At 51.2% G+C, this 19181-nt stretch overlaps 1 protein-coding gene across 2 annotated transcripts; it reads right to left on the bottom strand.

Annotated features, from left to right (window-relative positions):
- Positions 1–1910: 1910 nt before the first annotated feature.
- Ttyh1 (tweety family member 1) lies at positions 1911–19181 on the bottom strand. Of its 2 annotated transcripts, XM_028775090.1 has the most exons (14): positions 18963–19181; positions 16258–16436; positions 14165–14276; positions 13169–13389; positions 10214–10309; positions 9029–9101; positions 8665–8740; positions 7692–7747; positions 7410–7502; positions 6899–6991; positions 3165–3307; positions 2986–3031; positions 2642–2717; positions 1911–2022 (listed from the first exon to the last, which is right to left on the bottom strand). In XM_028775090.1, exons 1-13 carry the CDS (start codon positions 19086–19088, stop codon positions 2679–2681), a joined length of 1353 nt encoding a protein of 450 aa, XP_028630923.1. In that variant the 5' UTR covers positions 19089–19181; the 3' UTR covers positions 1911–2022; positions 2642–2678. The 2 variants fall into 2 exon arrangements, with proteins under 2 accessions (XP_028630923.1, XP_028630922.1); XM_028775089.1 differs by lacking the exons at positions 1911–2022; positions 2986–3031 and adding an exon at positions 2470–2508.

Here is a 19181-nt window from a genome sequence, read left to right on the forward strand (position 1 = left end):
AGGACAGCCAGGGCTACACAGAGAAACCCTGTCTCGAAACACCAAACCAAAAAAAAAAACAAAACAAAAAAAAAAAAAAAAAAAAAAAATCAAATCAGGATGGCCTGGAACTCAGAAATCCGCCTCCCTCTTCTGGGATGTAACGTGTGAGCCGCCACTTAAAGCTTACTGTTTACAGTAGGAGTGATTGAATTGTGCAGTCCGATTTGAGGTCCTCCGTTAAAGGAATCTATGAGACAGTACCTTATAGATCAGTTTCCAGTCTCACATTGTACAAGCGATTTTTGGTAATTAAACAACACTTGTATAACTTTGTATCATTTGCTAGTGTTAGGTTGGTAGGTTTCTCCTCATCTTTTTTATAATGAACTTTTATTTTAGAATAAATTTAAGTTTACAGAAATTGCAAAAGTAATACAGAAATTGCGCACACTATGCCCAGTTTCCCCTATTGCTAGATTCCACACCTCGAATTCACCATGGTTTATTTGTTAAAAGTAAGAAATTGACTTGCTTTAATACTGTGAACTAAGCCGCAGACTTTAGACGTGGGCACTTTTCTCACTAATGTTTTCTGTGTGCCATAGTGTAACCCAGAGCATCAAGTTGCATTTGTCTTGCTTTTTACCTATCCTGTCAAGAGCTGTTTTCTGGATTTATGATACCCATTTGCTTCACCACACAACTGAGGTCCAACTGAGTCAAATAACTTGCCGACATTAACACTGTGGTGCCAGGACTAGGACCCATAGGCATCCTACCCAGCACTGTGCAAGAACCAGGAATACCCCCTGGTGCTTCTATACCCTACTTGCCACTGCTAGCTTGAGGATCCTGCTCTACCACCTTCCTGTACAGAACTGCTGGTCTTCCAGAGAGTTCTACTATGCAGATTACTGCTCTTCCTTTTGTGGACTTTTTTGTCTCCAGGATTTAACTGAGCCAGTGGTTGCCTGTTCATCTCTTTCTGGAAGCTTGTCCCCCAAAAGATTACCAGGTTAAGAGATGCAGTTTTTATCCTCTCACATGTAAGCAGGGTTTCTTGTTTGTTTGTTTGTTTTGATTTTTATTATTATTTTCACATAGCTGGTGATTCACAGCCTCTGGGCAGCATATTCAGAGAACCTCTTCACTGGGCCTCCAGACCAGCACCAGCCAACACCCCACTTTAAAGTCCACAACAAGTGGTACTAGAAAGGGGAAAGTAGTACAATTCAGCTGGGTATGGTGATACATGCCATTAATCTCAGCACTAGGAAGGCAGAGGCAGGCTGTTCTCTGTGAGTTCAAGGCCAGCCTGGTCTACAAAGAGTTCCGGGACAGCCAGGGCTATTACACAAAGAAACCCTGTCTCAAAAAAACAAAAACAAAAGCAAAAAAAAAAAGACAGAATAAAAAAGACAACTTTATCCACTTGTCTTGGGGTTCTTGTTCCCTCATATGTTCATCTCAGTTACTTATTATTAAATTGAGTTGTGTTTTTGTTAGATAATAGAAGCTTTTTGAATTATGTTTACCTATTAACAACAATGTTTTTCTTTGCCATGTGTGCTAATTTTTTTTTTTTTTTACAAATGAGAACTACATAAGTATTATTCCCCAGTCAATAAATTTCCCTTTTGATTCTACCATGTTTGTTTTGACTTGATAACTTATTGAGTGCCTCATCTTTTCCTGTCTGGATTTATAATATCTTCCTTCAACCTTCCCCCCCTTTACATCACCCTACAAGCAAATATTCTACTTTCTCTCTGAAGCCTTCTGTCCATATCCGGATACAAGCGTTGGTTTTCTTGACGTCTCGTGCTGGTGGTGAGCTGCTAGGAAGCAAGTTGATTCCACACGGTTCCTAATCCCAGCAGGCTTTGAACAGTCCACGTGACTGGAAGCTTGACTCTGTTCCTGTGGATGCACGTTGCACGTCTGTTTAGATTTAGTGCTGGGCTTATTCTCTTCTGGAATCGGCTTCTTCCCCTTTGTCAGCATTCACACGATACTTTGAGAAGCAGTGCGGTGCTGAGCCTGGGCAAGGGGAGAGTTGCCTTTCAACCACCAGAGAAGGAGTCTCCCTCACCCAGTCAGGACTTCTTTCTCCCAGGAGTTGGGGGGTAGGGGTGATAAGAAGGACCTAGCTATTTGTAAAATAAAGTCTTCCCTTTTATTTCCAATCAGCCCTCTTCCAAGTTAGTGCCATAGGTTGAGATCGCTGGGATATGGCAGAAAACAGGGACAGGCCTGTACCTGCCTCCAGCTTTGTCCCTCCAAGGACAGGACTGGAAGCCAGAGGTGAGGAACACCGGGCTGTATAGGTCAGTCCCCTTCCCAGCCAGCCCTTGTCCCTGGTGTGCCACCTCAGCAATCCCCTGTGCTAAGGAGAAATGGGGATGGGGGAATGTTAGGGCCAGAGCAGGATGCCATCCTATGAGGTGTCCATAGCCAGCAGTGTTAGTGGTCAGAGCCCAGTCAAGGTCAGGTTAGTGGGGCCTTCTCCAGCAGCCAGGAGAGGAGCTAGAGAGGGAGAGATAAAGAGCTGACAATGGCAGAAGACACTCCCATGGACACCCACCCAGCATAAGAGAGCTACAACTACTGTGAGGAAGGCCCAGGCCCAACTGCACACGAAGGTATCACTGAAGCTTACCACAGAGGAGAGGCAGGCTCCAGACTGGAGGGGAGGCTCAGATGGAAGACTGCCACTGCACAAAGCGCTTGGATTCCTGGCAGGGTAACAGGGGCAGAAAAGACATACAGAATCTGTTGTGTACTGTGGGGCCCTTCCCTCCTCCCTCAGGCCCAGGATTCCAGACCCTAGACCACCTCCCTCATGGCCAAGACTCATCCCTCTTCCCACAGGATCTCAGGCCCCATCTCTCCCTCAGACCCAGAGGTCTGGTCCCACTTCTCTTCTCAGACCCATTACTCATTTCCCCTTCCCTTAGGCCCAGGATCCCAGGCCCCAGTCCTCCTCCCTTCAGACCAGGGTACCTGAGGGTTGAAAGGGTCGTCGTCATCTGTGTCATCGTAGTCATCACTGAAGTGTGATGTGGGGAGTGGCAGAGAAGCAGGATGGAAACCAATCAGGAGGCTGTCCCATCCCCACCAGTGGCCCTGGGTACTGCCTCCTGTCCCCTCCCTGGGGACCCTGCCCTCTCTCCCCTGCTGACCTGGGCGGGAAGAGGGCCCAGGCACGGGGCAGGCTACACAGAGTAGTGGCCAGGGCCCCCGCAGACAGGAGAGAAAAGAGCATCAGGAACAGCAGGCCCTCCAGGGCATCTTCACACAGGCCTCGGAGTGCTGAGCCATAGTCCTGAGGCAGAGGGTGAGGAGGCTCAGGGTGTGCACACATGCACTTTGTACACGCGTCCAACCATCCATTTACCTGGCTGTCACCCAGACTCTCTGCGCCCAAGTCTCTTGTCAGAGAGTTGTTCTGAGCATGGAAAGTCACCCGTGTGTTCAGTTTCTGCCTTTGTTGAGCTGCAGCCCTACAACCCACTCCTACATTATCTCAGTCCCCAGCTCCCACATGCAAGGTGGCCTAGCATCTCCACTCAGCACCCAGAGAACTGCTCTCCCAGCATCTTGGGTGAGCAATCCTCTACTACACTGTCATTCCCAGCAGCAACAAGCCTGCCTCTATATCCACGGGCTATTGACAGATGAGGATGCTGGTAGCGTCCGTTCCTGCACTTGGGACAGTCACATCCCCACACATTGTCAGATGCCCCCCTGGGTCCCACAAATTGCTAGCTTACATAACACTTAGGTTTGGGCATCCATATGATAGACAAGCAAAAAGGACTGGCTACTGTGACCACCATCCTGGAGGCCAGCAGCACCTCTGTAACCTCAGTGCCCAGTGGCACAGCCAATATTCTGACAAGATAGACTAATCCGCTTTTGCTCCAGGCATACCACCAGCACTGGCAACCTTCAGTGCATGGGACCCAGGCAGCCACTTTGGAGAAGTGAGAGCTTGTGGGACAGGAAGACGTTAGGTTAGTGCTCAGCAGAGGCCATGCGAGAAGGACACTAGGAGCCAGGCAGACAGTCAGGTCTAGTCAGAGGTACATGGCTGGGCTGATGTGGAGGACAAGAGTGGCAACATCAAGACTGAGGCTGTCTACACAGGCCCCTACGAGGTCAGTGCCACGAGCCCTGGCTTTAATCCACATGGAGGGGGATTCACGGAAGGGTTTTTAGATGAAGACTCTGATCCGATTGTGTTCGAAAGGCTCACCAGCTGTTATTGGACAGATGGAACGGGCAAGATGGGCGTGCGAGAGGTGAGGAGGGCTAGGGCCCGAGGCAGTGTTGGCTCTATGAGCCGAAGAGGCAGTAGGAAGTGAGGCCAGGGAGCTAGAAGGACAGTCCTGACTTCCTGGTTCAAGCACTGGGGTAAAGTGCTCTACTATTGAGTGAGGAAGGCATGGGGTGAGAAGCCCACCAGGATAATAACCAATTACGTTTGCATCAGGCCCACATAGTGTGCGCTTACACCTTTGCAACCCCATCTGATGCTGCTGCCTTTGGCAGTGGTGGAGAGAAGCATAAGCCCAGAGTAGGTAATCTGTTTATACACAGTCACAGCCCAGAAAGGGTAGAACTGCATCCAGGACCAAGTCCAGGTTCCAGAGACACCTCCTCTTGCCTCTGTTTTAAACAGACTGGGTTTCTCTCTAGAGGCCTGGCTAGCCTAGAACCCACTTTGTAGACCAGGCTGGCCTCAAACTCATAGAGATCTACCTGCCCCTGCATCAACCTCTGGGAGGGCTGTGGGATACCGGGCTCACCCTTTCTTAGCCTAGCGTCTCTTGTCCCTGTTTTACTTGTGTGTATATTTTTGTCTGTGTGCTTGTGTGGAAGGGATTTTTTAATGACTTTTCATGTCGGGTAGGGGCAAGAGTCAAAGCCAAGCACTTAGATTAAAGCCACGTGCTGGCCGGGGGGTGGTGGCGCACGCCTTTAATCCCAGCACTTGGGAGGCAGAGGCAGGCGGATTTCTGAGTTCAAGGACAGCCTGGTCTACAGAGTGGGTTCCAGGACAGCCAGGACTACACAGAGAAACCCTGTCTCGGAAATAAATAAATAAATAAATAAAGCCACGTGCCACTACAGCCAGCAAGATTTTGTTTGGTTTTGAAACAGGCTCTCTCAATGGGACTTGGTGCTCACTAATTGGGATAGGCTGGCAGGCCAGTAGACCCCAGATAGCCACCTGTCTCTTGCCTCCTCAGTGCTGGGATTGTAAACCAGCACCACATTCTCTGCTTTTTACATGGTTTCCTGGGGCCTGAACTCAGGCCATCATGATTGCGTGACAAGCTTTTAATTGATGGAGCAATGGCCTCTGTCCTGTCCCTACTTTAACATGAGGAAACTAAGGCCTACATGCGGAACCAGTGCCTACAGCCGTGTTGTTTATCAATGTTGGGTGCAGACTCTGACCCCTCATGCCTCCCCTCCCAGTCATCTTAGAATCAGCATTAGAAATCGGCGTCTGCGTAAGTCATAAAGCAGGACTGGGGGTACAATGGAGCAAGGAACCCCCACTCCCATCCCTTGGCTTCCTGTTTGGTCCTGTGTTAAATACTGACCCCTCTGGGGCAGGATGCCGCATTAATTTCAGACTTTGGATACCCAGCAAATAGTAGTTTGGAACAAGGATCTCCTAGCTATTGCTTGGGTCTTCTTGTGGGGAAGAGTCTGTTTGCTGAGTCTGTATCCTAATTCTAAGGCAGGCCATCTGCCCAGAAGATGGTGAAGAAGCTTGTGTCCTTCAGATCTGAGCTACAGTGAGCCCTTTGGGGGTGAATGGGTAAAACTGTTTCTGAAGCAGCTTAGTGAGGTCCTTGTCTTCTGGGCAAACCACTCAACCACCTTCTCCCAGCCTCTGGGTTTGCAATACAATGCAATAATATTTCCTGCTGGATCTGGCAAAGCTTGTCATTCAAGCTAGTGGAGAGGCTGAGGTCGGATGATGAAAAGTCCAAGGCCTAGCTAGGCCACTTAGTGCAACTCTGGCTCAAGATGAAATGTACTTTTTATAAAGACTGGGAGTTAGAGATGTAGCATTCAGTTAGTAGAATGTTTGTCTGAAATGCATGAAGCATAACTGAGTGAGGTGTGAGGTGGCACACACCTGTAATCTCAGCACCCAGGAGGGAGATATGAGCAAAAAGATCCGAACAGAGTCATCCTCTGCTATGCAGCTAGTTTGAAACAAGCCTGGGCTAGATGACCATCCCCCCACCCTCCCACCCCACAGGTATAAATCAATGGTAGTGTGCTTGTCTAATAAGCTGGGGTATCGAAGTACAATTCCCCAGAATTATAAAAGAAAAAAAGTCATCCTGATCTTGTTATGGAGGGGTCAGTGACCAGTGACTCCTGTAGAGCCAGGATCCTGGCAAATCCTGTGTGCATGGAAGGTGTCATGGTGGGAGACTATACGTAACCAGGGAAAGTGGTTCGGTGGAGTCCGATGTTATAAGTAAACAGCATTTACTTACATCAGTCAGAGATGCTGGCTTGCTCCTGGGGCCATACAGACCACAGCTGAGCTCATGGTGGGCTTGCAGGCTGCCCTGCCCCTGCCTCACCTTTTCCTGCCCCTTTCACATCAAGAGATATCTAGACTAGCGTTCAATCTAGGGAACCAGGGGCCCACCCGAGCACTCATTCCAGGGCTTAAGAAGCTGACCAACTTTCAAGGAGGAGAGGAGAGGGTGGAAGATGAAGAACACGGGGCGGAGTGGGAGAGGGGGGAAGGGGGGGAGGGGGGAGGGAGAGAGAGGATATTAGAAAGCGAGAGGAGGAGAGGAGGGGAAGGAGCCGGAGGGAGGGGGAAGAGAAGAAAAAGCGAAGGGGAGGAGGAGAAAGACGGCCTAGAGCGTACCTTGTGCAAACTGCGGCAGTGCAGCAGCGCCACCAACTGGTGGAAGCTTCTTTCGGTCACATTCAGCGTCTCCTCCAAGGATAACAAGGGCTTCTGCAGTGGGAGGGAGAGGACACAGTTAACAACGTCCTACTACCCAGTGAAGTAGGCCCCGCCCTCAACCCAAGGACCCCCACCTCCCAAAGGGACCAGACCTTCCCCCGATATAGGTTCAGCCACACCCTAGAGCCTCTCACCTCCACTGTTGCCCCAGCACCAAGAGAAATGTGGATTTTTCTTGCTGCAACCCCTTTCCGTAGGCTCTGTCCCAGAGACCAGCTTAGCTCTGTTCCTCACCCCTTCCCATAGGTTTGCACACAACATGAAATCCCGCCTACTCGGAGAAGGGCCAGCTCCACAAGTCTGTCTGACACAGTCAATCTGTCCCTTTACATGAGTGGGGCCAGCATCCCACAGCCTCACCAGGCTCAGCCCTTTTTCCTCCCGGGCTGGTGCAGTCCTTTGACCTAACCTGTGCAGCAGAAAATTGAGGAATAGCTTCCCGCTCCAGGCCCTGTAGCTGAGAGTGGATGCTGGCTAGAGCACGCTGGGACAGAGTCAGCCTCTGCAGGGAGATAAGAGAAAGGAGGGCTGAGGTCAAGGTGTCCACCATGTCATCTGTCCACTAGACTATATAACTCTGGGCCTTGGCATTTTCCACCTCCCATGGAGCCCTGGAGCCTCTAGTGTGACCCCTTGAGGCTCCACATTAGCCAATACCTCAACGCCCATGTCTTTTGCCCACAGTCCTAACCTGTTGGAAGGGGTTGGAGACCGCCTGGTTGCACAGGAAATAATAGTTGACGATGTCTGAAGTGGAGGGAGAAAAAGGAGCAGGCTGTAAGCCTGGGCCCAGGCTCTCCCTGGGCAAATCTAGAGGGCCAAAAGCCCAGGGGACATTCCACACCCAGTTTGAGACATTCTTGGGGTCACTCTCCCATCCATTCCCTTTCCTCCCTCTCTTCCCCCCTCCTTCCCTTCTCTCTCCCTCCTTCTATTCCCCTTCCTTCTTCTCCTCCACCCCTCCCTTTTTCCTTTCCTCTTCCCCTTCCCCTTTCTCCCCTCCTCTCTCCCTCTCTACCCTTCCCCCTCCCTTTTCCTTTCTGTCCCTCCTCTCCTTGTTCAGTTGTTCAGTTTGTTGATGTTGTTTTGAGACAGTCTCACGTAGCCCAGATTTGCCTTGAACTCTCTATGTAGCTACAGACGACCTCGAACGCTTCTAATCTTCCTTCCTGAGTGCTGGGCACAAGGCAAGCTTTATGTGTTGCTGGGAATCAAACTTACAGCTTTGAGAAGCACTCTACCAATGGAGGGACGTCCTCAATTCCATTCGTTCTTTTTTTTGTTGTTGTTTTTGTTTTAAAACAAGGTGTGACAAGGTCTAGATAACCCAGGCTGTCCTTGAACTCACACCTCAGCCTCCTAATGGCTGGGATTATAGGTGGGTAGCATCACACACCATACATTCATCCCTTCTGCTTCAGCCATATCTGGAAGCAGATTCAACTGACCTAATTATGCTTCCTTGTTATCCTACAGTCCAACCCTCTGATCACTGAGGCCCAGGGCCCACATTCCCTTGTCTAGTCATACCAACAGGCATTTTGATCCTGCCCTTTTCCCATGCTGTCAGGATGGGTAGATGCTGCTGCTCTCTCCCCTACAACCAACTGGGCTCTGGGGGATAGGAGGGAGTGCCGGGGACAGCAGGGACTTATGGGAATCACCTGAGCTGAGCCCTGTCTCCTCCTGGGTCAGGTTCAGCACATAGGTGTCTGGGTTGGAGCAGAAGTCACTGAGGCCCTGATGAAGGAAGCAGGATCAGACCAGAATGTCCAGTTTCATATTTCCACAGAACTCAGAGATCCAGGCCCCAACCCTCTTCCCTCGACCCACGGGTCCAGACTTCAGCTTTCCTCAGACTGACGAGTCTAGGCACCAGCCTCTGCTCTCTCAGGATCCAGCAATTAAGGCTGAGACCTCAGAACTGTGATCATGATCCAACCCCATCCCCGCCTTCGGGTTTATGGCATTAATCAGGTCTCATCCACCCCAGGATCAGAACCCCTGAGTCCAGACTCCCATACTCACCACAGCTGTGGCAGCCTCTAGGCCCATAGAACCCCAACTCAGAACAAGCACCAGGAGACTCATGGCAGTCATCCTAGAGAGGAAGGTGGTTGAATCAGGACTCAATCAGCCTTGCCTCTTTTGACACCCCATATCCAATCACTGCTCTCCCCAGTACCCACCAATCTCTGTAGCCTAGAGGATTAGAGTCAGAAGCACAGGAATAAACAGTGGGGGTAAGGCCCATGACTGACTGACGTCAAATACAACATCTGTTCAGCTGGGAAAGGAAAGGGGAAGGTCTTGGCTGCCAGGTCAGTAGCCACTATCCCAACTGTTCCTGGAGCCTAGGAGGCAGCCGTCCACCCCTGGGCTGAATTTCCTGGTATTTAACTGCACAGGGTCTAGTAGGTTCTGAGGCAGCTTCAAGGCCCAATTCACTGCCCATTTTATGTAGCTAGACTCTCTCTACTTGCTCCACCTCCAAGCTGTAAAGTGTGGGGATTGTTACAGAGTTGATTTCTGAAATTCAGAGCCTGACTTATTTAAGGCTTGGCTTATGTCAAGAGCTGTGACAGGTGGAATAAATCTGGGTCATAGGGTGGAGAGGTTTACAGCTGTTGGAAACCGAAAGACCAGTTCATATACTTGGCTCAGCATAGTGTGTTTTCATCAGTCTCCAAGCTTTGATGCAGTAGCTGGACATCTTCCTCAGGGAGATTCCAAAGACAGTGGGCACCAAGGCAGAAGGGGCATGGGTTCTTCCAGTGATGGGCAGTCTGAATTTAAGCCCTGTCACAGTACTTCCTGGCAGTGTGGTCCTGAACAAGTAACCCAGTCACACTGAGTCCACCACCTCCCACTGTTAAACAGAGGACACTGCCTACCTCCCTGCAAGACTTAGTGTGAGAGTCCCATGAAGTCCTAAGGGCTGTGTCTGGCACATGGAGAACTGTGCAGTAAGAGCACAGGTCCTGTGTGCCTGCACGTTACCTCAGGTCCCTCACCTGCCATACAGGGGACCTGGTGGCACTTCCTCCATGGGTTTGTTGTGGTGACCAAAGGAGAAAGCATGCGTGGCATGTCAGAGATCAATCTCCCCCCCCCCCCTTTATGGCAAATGCAATCTATCTTTTTCCTGACTTTAGCATGTTGCTTGCTGGAAACCCGCTTGGTTCCCTCCCCTGAGCAATTCCTTCCACTCACACAACCACCAGCCATTTGCTCTGCTTTGCCAGGCCCAGGAGGGTGAAGAGACAAACCAGAAGCACCAAGAGCAGCAGGAGGACATAGGCCAGCCACCTGCAGGAAGAAGGACCAAGACAATAAGCCTCAGGGGGCTATTGGCCTCCCAGAATCACCCCAACACAAGCTGGTCCTGCAACGTCTCTGCTGCCCAGTGAAATGGTACCCGGGCTCACAAGACTCCAGAGTGCTGTGCAGCATCAGTGTGGAATTGAAGCACCTGGTACCTACCCTGACCAATTCACATAGAAGTTCTGTGGTGGTGGACACAGTCGTCGGCCTCTCTGGTTGGATCTCCAACTCAGCACTTTAGGGTGTCAGTACCTATGACCTAATTCAATATTTCAGAGGTATGGTGCATAGGTCTCAACTACCCAATTAGCCATGTAACCTGTTTGCCTCCGTTTCCCTACCAGTGACATGACGGCATAACAGGATCAACCTTAAAGTTTGTTGCCAGGTAAATGAATGGGCTTCTGGGTGCAGTTAATGTTGGATAAATCACTATGCGGGAGGGCTTTGAATGCTACATAAGTAAGTAACGCACCAGGACTGCAGGGGAGGATGCTTGGAAGGCCCCAGTTCAGTGCTCGGCGCACTGGCACACTGCAGGTGCTCAGTGATAAGTGTCAGCCTCAGCAGTTCCCATGGAGCTGTGGTTTGTACCCTGAGTCTTTGTCCCTGACCACACCGCCAGACTCACCTCTGTGGCCCTGATGCATTGGTTGAGGGCCTCTCTAACATCACACACTTTTACAGAGCATCTTCCTAAGATCATGCTCACAGCATCCACTACCTCCCCGACCAAGCTCCCAGGATCCTAGGAACCATGACACAGAACCTGCCTGCCTCCCACTGAATTGATCCCCCACCATGTATCCTCAGCCGGGATTGGTTCAGCCCCAGTGTGCTTGTACCAAAGATCTCGGCCTCGTGCTTGAGAATAGGAGATTCAGGGGTATTAGCTCAAAGCAAGCAGGAATGAGATAACCATGAGTACATGAAGCCTGGTCGTGTTGGCTGCTGAGATGGATGGCTGCCTCAGAGGGCTGCACAGTTTGTCCTGTCCCCTCAAGTACCACCCTTTAGTATGGCCCTTCGAAACACCCTGACACAAGCTGCTTGCCTGTCCCCAGACAAACCCCTTCCTATTTAATTTTCTCCAAACCACTCATTAATTACTCACCTTACAGAAAATGTGCTTGCTTTTTAAAAATATTTTTATTTCATATGTACAGGTAGGTGTTTGTGCCTTCATGTATGTATGTCTACCAAATACATGCCTGGTGTCTGCAGAGGTGAGAAGAAAGTCTTGGATCCCACAGAACTGGAGTTACAGATAGTTGTGAGCCAGCATATGAGTGCTGAGAACTGAACCTAGGTCCTCTACAAGCAAAGCACAGCAAGTGCTCTTAATCACTGAACCATCCAGATCCTCCCACTCCCCTCTGATGCTACTATGAACACAGAGCCTCACACAGGTTAGGTAGGCAACTCTATCCCTGAGTCATATTCTCAGATCTTCAGTAGTGGATTCTAGGTGAGCCATACTCCCAACCTTTCACTGGTGGATTCTAGGCAGGAGCTCTACCACTGAGCCACACTCCAACCCTTCACTGGAGGATTCTAGGCAGGAGCTCTACCACTGAGCCACACTCCAACCCTTCACTGGGGGATTCTAGGCAGGAGCTCTACCACTGAGCCACACTCCAACCCTTCACTGGGGGATTCTAGGCAGGAGCTCTACCACTGATCCACGTCCCCAGCCCCTCACTGGGGGATTCTAGGCAGATGTTTTACCACACTCTCAATCCCTTATCAGCAGATTCTAGGCAAATATTCTTCCATTATCACATTCTCAGCCTTTTTACTTTTTATTTGGAGACAATGTCTCACTAAGTTATTCATACTGGCCTTGAAATCTGTAGCCCACACAGGCCTTGAGTTTTTAATCCTTTTACTGAGTCTCCGGAGCAGTTGAGATTACAGGCCTATACATACCCCCAGGCCTGGCTTCGTGGGCCTGTTTTATATTGCATTCCCTCCCTCCTAGGTGGGATTTCCTGTATTATCCCCAGTGCTTGGTATATCTGTGTTTTACTGGCACTGTCTCATCTGCTACTGTGTGCTTGTTGTTTCAGACATTCAGAGTTATTAACTAACTCTCCTCAATCCATTTTGAGCTGTGCACAACAGGACTCACTTTAAGGTGGGTAAACTGAGGCCCAGGGATGGGAAGAAACTTGTTTAAGGACCTACAAATACAGAGGAGTGGCCTCCTGAAGCTGAGGTCCCCAATCATGTGCACACTGTCTTTCACCAGATGAACTCGGTTGCCTCCGGAATAATCCAGTAGGTAGGATTGTTACTAGGGTTAGTCCAGGAGAAACTGTGTGGAACGGTGATATACAGGCTGAATGACTCATTCATGGAATGGCTGAGTGAGTGAGTGAGTGAGATGGGTGGCCATTGATGGGGTATGTAACTATGAGGGTGCTCCCTGTCATCACAGCTGAGTATATCAGCTTGTTTTACATTCACAACCCGGTAATTCTCAACAGTGGAGCTAGCCTATAGGATAATGGACAGCATCCTGTTTCCACCTACCAGGAGCCGGTAGCTTCTTTTTCAACCAGTGGGACAAATTAAACTCCTTAGATACTATCCCACATCCCCAGGATCTAGTTTGAGACCACAATGCTTAAAAAATAAATAGGAAAATCCTTCTCGCCGGGCGGTGGTGGCGCACGCCTTTGATCCCAGCACTTGGGAGGCAGAGGCAGGCAGATTTCTGAGTTCGAGGCCAGCCTGGTCTACTGAGTCAGTTCCAGGACAGCCAGGGCTACACAGAGAAACCCTGTCTCGAAAAAACAAACAAACAAACAAACAAAAAAAAAAGGAAAATCCTTCTCCCACCTGTACTCCTCCACGAAAGTCACATCTTCAGCCACCTGTACTGGGTTCAGGGACACTCCTTGCCAGAAGGCTAGTCCTTGCAAGTGCTGAGCTGCAGCCTCAGCCTGCCTTCGGGCTCCCCTGGTGGCAGCCACCAACTCCATGCGTTCTGATAGCACTTCTTCCAGGGTGGTCAGCTCCGACCTCACGGCCTCACCCAGCCTCTCTACCGTTTCCAGCACCTGGGAAGATGACATAGTCTCATGTCTGGGATGGTTTTTACTCAAAGCCTAGGGTTGTGGACGGGGGGTGGGGGTGGGGTGGGGGGGAAGGGGCGATGAAACAGGATTAAGGAGTGTCAGGTGCCTGATGATCTAGAGTCTGGGGCATCCGGAGACTGAGGGAAGGTGAGTCAAGGTGAGGCTCCCAGGTCTTGTTAGGAGCTCTAGTTGGTCAAGGGGCTTGAGTCCAAGGTAAAGATTCTAACCTCTGTGTTGATAGGTCAAAATGGAAGAGAGCGATCTGAAGTCTGCATCTGCCTTTTTGAGGATGGGGTCTGAAATCTGATTATTAGGTACTGAATGAACTTCAAGGTTGGAAGTGGGCTGCATCTTAGCCCTGCCTGAACTCTGGAATCCTAGGTACACCAAAGCTCACAGTGGGGCGTGGGGGTTCCTGAACTTGCATTTCAGCTAGGATAGGGTCTGTAGCTTTGGATCTGGCCTGAGAGAAGGTGCTGGTATCCTTAGTGCTTGGAATATAAACTGAAGTGCAGGCCTGGGGCTAGATGTGAGTGTCCAGGCTTAGTCTGAATCTAGATCCAGCTCCAGTTTGCAGGGTTGGGGTTGAACATATGGTCTACGGTCTGCAGGTCTGAGTTTGCAGTTCTGGATTAAGTTTTGGGCCTGAAATCTGCTTTGATTTGGCTGCATTTGTTTTCCAGTGGGGGACTACATCCCCATGTGAAAACCAACTGGGGCATGAGTGTGCAGTCTGGTCAGTGGCTGGCTCCCTCACCAAGTCATCAATGGTGCTGAGCGTGTGGTTGGCGTGCAGCAGTGCTGAGCTGAGCTGGGACACCCCATCGCTGGTCTCGCTGTTACCATAGAAACCAATGCCAATGCCTGCACTGAAAGTAAAAGGAAGAAGAAATACCAACCAGTCTCAGACCCTGGAGGGTGGCACCATGCCTCCACATACATACCCGTCCACCCCGCTTCTTCATTTGCCTATCCAATCTCTGCATCCACCCTATTGGTTCATCCTCCGTGGGAAAAAAAGAACAGCTCAAGGCTGGCCTCCACTAGTTGCCAAGGTAACCTGAAGACCTCGCTCCCCCTGCTGGAGAGACGTCATTGTGATGCTAATGGTGGGTGGAGTGGTGGAAAAGAAGGAGCCCCCAGATTTAACTCACACCTCCCCAGAGTGGAACCCTGGCTTTTGCCTAGCTAGCCCTGGATTAAAGGTTATCAGTTCCTAATTATGGTCAGCTCACAACCAAGTCCCACATTCTTTGCAAAGACATTCAGCATTTGCAGCCTTGGCTTAGGAATCATTCGGCCAACAGCTGTCTCTTCTAGCCCAGGTGTTCCTTACCCCTTCCTCCTAAATGCCCTAGACCCTATTCTTTTGTAAAAGACATTGTGCCCGGAGCTCTAAGCCTTCCCCTATGATGCCCAGGGATCCAGGCATCCAGCCAGCTGGAAGAGACTGAGTGAGAGAATGTGGGAGGGAGGGCTGGAGGCCAGGCCAAGAGCTGGGCCCCTGTCTCTGCCCAGCCAACACACAGACATCCATTGTAGAGCTTGAATATGGGGACCCACTTTCCTCCCTTAGTCTGTACTTCACACTGGAGGGGGCGAGAGCCTGATGCCCTCACAGTTCCCAGCCTTGGGCTACACAGGCCCCACCCTATTCCTTGGATGGGAGCCTACCGCCCTTGCCCCATTGTTCAGAACCCTACAAAGCTCCTCTTATTCCTGGGCTTTGAGGGGGCTGGGGCTGTGTCTCTCCCCCACTGGGCCTTTGTCAACATCCCACCCCCATCCACCCCCATTCTAGAGAGCCCGATGAGAAAAAAAAATCTTGGATATAGGGCTCCCAACCCCCATATACTCCCAAACACACACCCTCTTCTTCCTACATTGAGGAAGAGTGGCCCAGAGCCCAGACTGGGGTGAGTACTCCAGGCCATGCCTAGCTGGCTGGAGGGGACACCATATTCCTAAAGGACTCCTGCTGGCCATGTATGAGGTCCCCAGCAGGTCTCAGCCCCCTGACTAACCATGACCTGGTAGGGGCTTTACTCAGAGCCAGCAATCTTGGTGTCAAGTTCGATGAAACTCTTAGGCAGTTCTTATTGAGTTCTCCCTGGAGGGTTCTTATACCATGAGTCCAACTCTCCACTTGCCTCTTAGACCATAGAGGCTTAAAAAGTTATGTTCTCTCCCTCTCTGAGGCTCTCTCATACAGGACCATGTGTGGCAATCTTGAGCACAGCTCTCATCACAAGGACTCAGACCCAGCTTTAGAGTGGGCTGAGCGGATGGATGCTCCTGGTGGTGACCCTGTAAGGTCTGTTTCCCTGATTGGAACTTTGGCTGAAATCACAGAGTGTCTTCTCCGGCATGTTCAGTGCCTGGCACAGACTAGTTATGCTCAGTTGTTGAATGAATGAGTTGATGAATGAATGAATGAGTTTGATCAGTGTTAACACTGACAGGGGACATCCAGGACCCACACACTGTACACTCTAGTCTATTCTTAGTGTAACTAGGGTATGGGTAGTGCTGCAAAAGACACATTATAGATGGAGAAACTGAAGTCTAGAGAGTATCTCACTCCCCTAGACAGCACCACTGGCCAATGTGAACCACTGAAATCTCCAAGCCTATAGCAGGCGTTCTTTTCTACTCCTAGGCCAGCTGTTTCACCCTCCTTAAGCCTCTCTATCCCTCCACTCAAAGGGCAGGCAGGCAGGCAGGCACTCTTAGTGCTAGAGATTCTCCCTCCCAACTCTGGGCTCATACCCCCAAGGTATCTTGAAGAAGATGTACAGCAAATATAAGAAACTCTGTCCCCTCCCCCTACCCACCCTGGGGCCCCATTACCAGCCCACGAGAAGGGCAGCGATGCAGCTCCAGGTGACACAGCCTCCTCCAGGTGGGGGACTCTTGGCCCCAGGGGGTTCTGGAGGCCTGCAGCAGCAGAAGCGGATGAGGTAGACAGCGATGAAGATGAGGCTGAGGCCCAAACCCAGCCCAGCCAAGGCTGCCACCAGCAGCAGAGCCTGAGGAAGAGGTGGTGAGAAGCCTCAGAGGGTACTGTCATGTCCCAGACAAGAGGTTCCTCCTCCGCTCCATGGCAATTGAAATACAACATGTCCCAAGGATTTGCTAATGCTCTCTCTGAACTGTATGGGAATAAGGGCCAGGAAGGCTCCCATTTCTGTACCTCAGGAGAGGAGGGGAGGTAGCCTCCTCTACCCGTCTCTCCCTCCTGCTGCTGAGCTTACACACCAACTGCAACTCAGTCTGTCACCCCAGAGCTGGGGATGGAAACGGTTGCCGTGACTGTGTGTGTGTGTGAAAAGACTCAGGGATGGAGATACGGAGATACGGAAGACTGAACGAGCAAAAGAGATGAAGATGCAGACAGACAGAGGCAGCCAAGGAAAGAAGAGAGAGATGTAGAGATAAGACACACCAAACACCAGACGGATTAAGTCAGAGATAGAGGAGAGAGACAGAGAAGACAGAGGTGTATAAAGAACTAGGAAAAAAAAAAGCAGAGTTTATAGTGAGACCCAAAGGATAGAAGAAAGGAAAGGTAGGCTGAAAGGATGCTGACAGCTGCAACACCTTGCAGAACAGGGTGGCTCTGATCTAGGTGTGTTCCAGCATGCTGGCAGCTGAGGCAAGAAAACGGCCACAATTTCAGGCTAGACTATGATAAACTCCAGTCAGCCTGGACTAGAGAGTGAGGCCATGTCTTAAATAAATTATAGGATAGTGGAATCTGCATAAGGTAGGGTCTTTGAGGAGACCTGTGTCTCATGTCTCCTCAAAGGCCCAGGGCTGGACATGGTTTTCCTAGAGTTACATAGCAGGGTAGTGGAAGTGTGAGGTCTGGAATCACAACCCTGCAGTCCCAGGGGCCACTGTCCTTAACCCATGGCACAGCTGCCTGTCCTCCACATCACCTGTGTGCCTGATGAGTGTGTGCAGTGTTGATGTGGCTGTGAATTTGCCTTCCACCAGATGAGGGCATATGGAGAGCGAGTATGGGGTGTTTGTGTAGATCATGCTGCGTGCCTGTATGCAACAGAATACTTGTGGGCAATAATTAGGTAGACTATGAGTGTGTTTGTGAGCGTGTGTGTGTGAGCTTGTGCACTTATAAGGTGGGGTAGGTGTGCATAATGTATGAGTGTGCCCGTGTGTGTGACGGTGTCCACATGAGTGTGCTATGTATACGTGACTGGTCATATGGTTGTGCAGGTCCTATCTCAGAGTCTCTCTCAGAGTCTATTTTTCTATGCTCACAGTGGTCATTTCCATGAAGAATAATGTCCCAGGGATGCGACTGTGTGTGCCTCAGCTGTGACTCTGACTGATGAGTATCGGGTTGAGTGAACTGCTCTGAGCAACTGTGGTGATACTGGGGGCCCAAGGGGGATCCCTCGTGGCTGAGGAACTCTCCAGAGCCATAAGCCCCGTGAGTCTGGCTGGGAGTGGGTGGACCAACCGTCTGGAGGCTGTGATTGTGTAAGTGGCTGTGGGCGAGGGGATGGCGGTCCTCGTTTGGAGGGGAGAGGGGGCGGGTGGAGTAGGCAGGGAGGAGCCGCTCAGGCTGTGCCAGCCATGACCCAAATAGCAAGCACACCAGCACACGAACCCCCTTGCTGCTTTTCTGGGAACATCCCCCTCCCTTGAAGCTCTCCCAACCCTGTGCCCCTTTCCCAGAAGCCACCCTGGTCAGCCGCAGAGGTTCAGACTTGAGGGGAGGGCAGGGCCAACTCCCAGCCCCCCATCAGGCCCCCAGCTCAGCCAAGCTTTTCTCCTCATTAATCTCAAAGTCACGGACTTGAATTAAACTGGGTCAGGGGACAGCACCTCCGCCCCCCTACGAGCTGCAGCTGGGCCTCTTTTCCTAGGGACCCCAGAGTCTGTAAGGGTCCACCACCAGCCTCACCCTCCTGAGACCCAGGCCTGTTGGCTTCCTTAGCCCGGAACCTAACCACATCTCTATCCCAACACTCTCTGTCACCCTAACAACCCTTTCCCTCCTGGGACAGGCTAAAAACACCTTGAATCCTCACCCCATCTCATCTGATTTCCCGAGCCCTGGTCTCTATTCCCTATTTGAGGATATCAATCCGTCCCAGACCTCAGCTGCCTCCCCTGCCTTCCCTCTCTCAGTCCCCCCCCCCACTCTTTTTTTAATCTGGGACATATTTACCAGTTGGGATCCTGTGGGGGCGGGGTCCTTCTCGCCTGGGACCTCAAGAACGAACCTTTCCTTAGATGACCCTAGAGACTGTTTTTCTAGGCAGGTCTCAGAAACCCAAATGTTGGGGCCCCATCTCCTCCCATTCAGGACTCTTGGAAGTCTAGGATCCCAGCTCTCCTTATCTAGGGAAAGAGGGGTCTGCACCCCCAGCGCAAGTCCTAGGGGAACCTCAAGGTATGAGCTCTCTACCTCTAATCTTGGACTTGTACTCACAAATCCAGGCCGGGTCCCCAGTCCCTAAGACGCCGGAACTCTGACCCAGCCTCCTGTTCCCAGGGGACCTGGCCCAGGTTTGCCATCCCACCTGCTGGTACTCTTGGTCGCGGGGAGCAAAGCCGCTGGGCACCGGGCGGAGCTGGAAGTCGGCGCGAGGCAGCTGGTGGAGGAGATGCACCCAGGCAGAGGGTCGGTAGCCCGGGGGTGCCCCCATGGCCCCGGGGAGGGGCAGCGGGGCGGACCGGGCCGGGAGCCTCGGTGCTGTGCGGGGCGCGGGCGGAGCGGGGTTTGCGGGGCTCCCGGGAGC

Source organism: Grammomys surdaster, unplaced genomic scaffold (genome assembly GCF_004785775.1).
Source record: "Grammomys surdaster isolate TR1022 unplaced genomic scaffold, NIH_TR_1.0 252, whole genome shotgun sequence".
Lineage (NCBI taxonomy): Eukaryota > Metazoa > Chordata > Mammalia > Rodentia > Muridae > Grammomys > Grammomys surdaster.

Bases quoted from the DNA above. Each gene is read 5' to 3' on its own strand.
- Ttyh1 (XM_028775089.1), bottom strand. From the start codon at position 19,088: ATGGGGGCACCCCCGGGCTACCGACCCTCTGCCTGGGTGCATCTCCTC. The intron at 10,310-13,168 runs GTGGGAGAAGGA...TTCTTCCTGCAG, and splicing joins ACTTTCGTGGAGGAGTACAG to GTGGCTGGCCTATGTCCTCC. The intron at 2,509-2,641 runs GTAAGCTTCAGT...CTCCCTCTCTAG, and splicing joins GAGCCTGCCTCTCCTCTGTG to CTCCTCTCCTGGCTGCTGGA.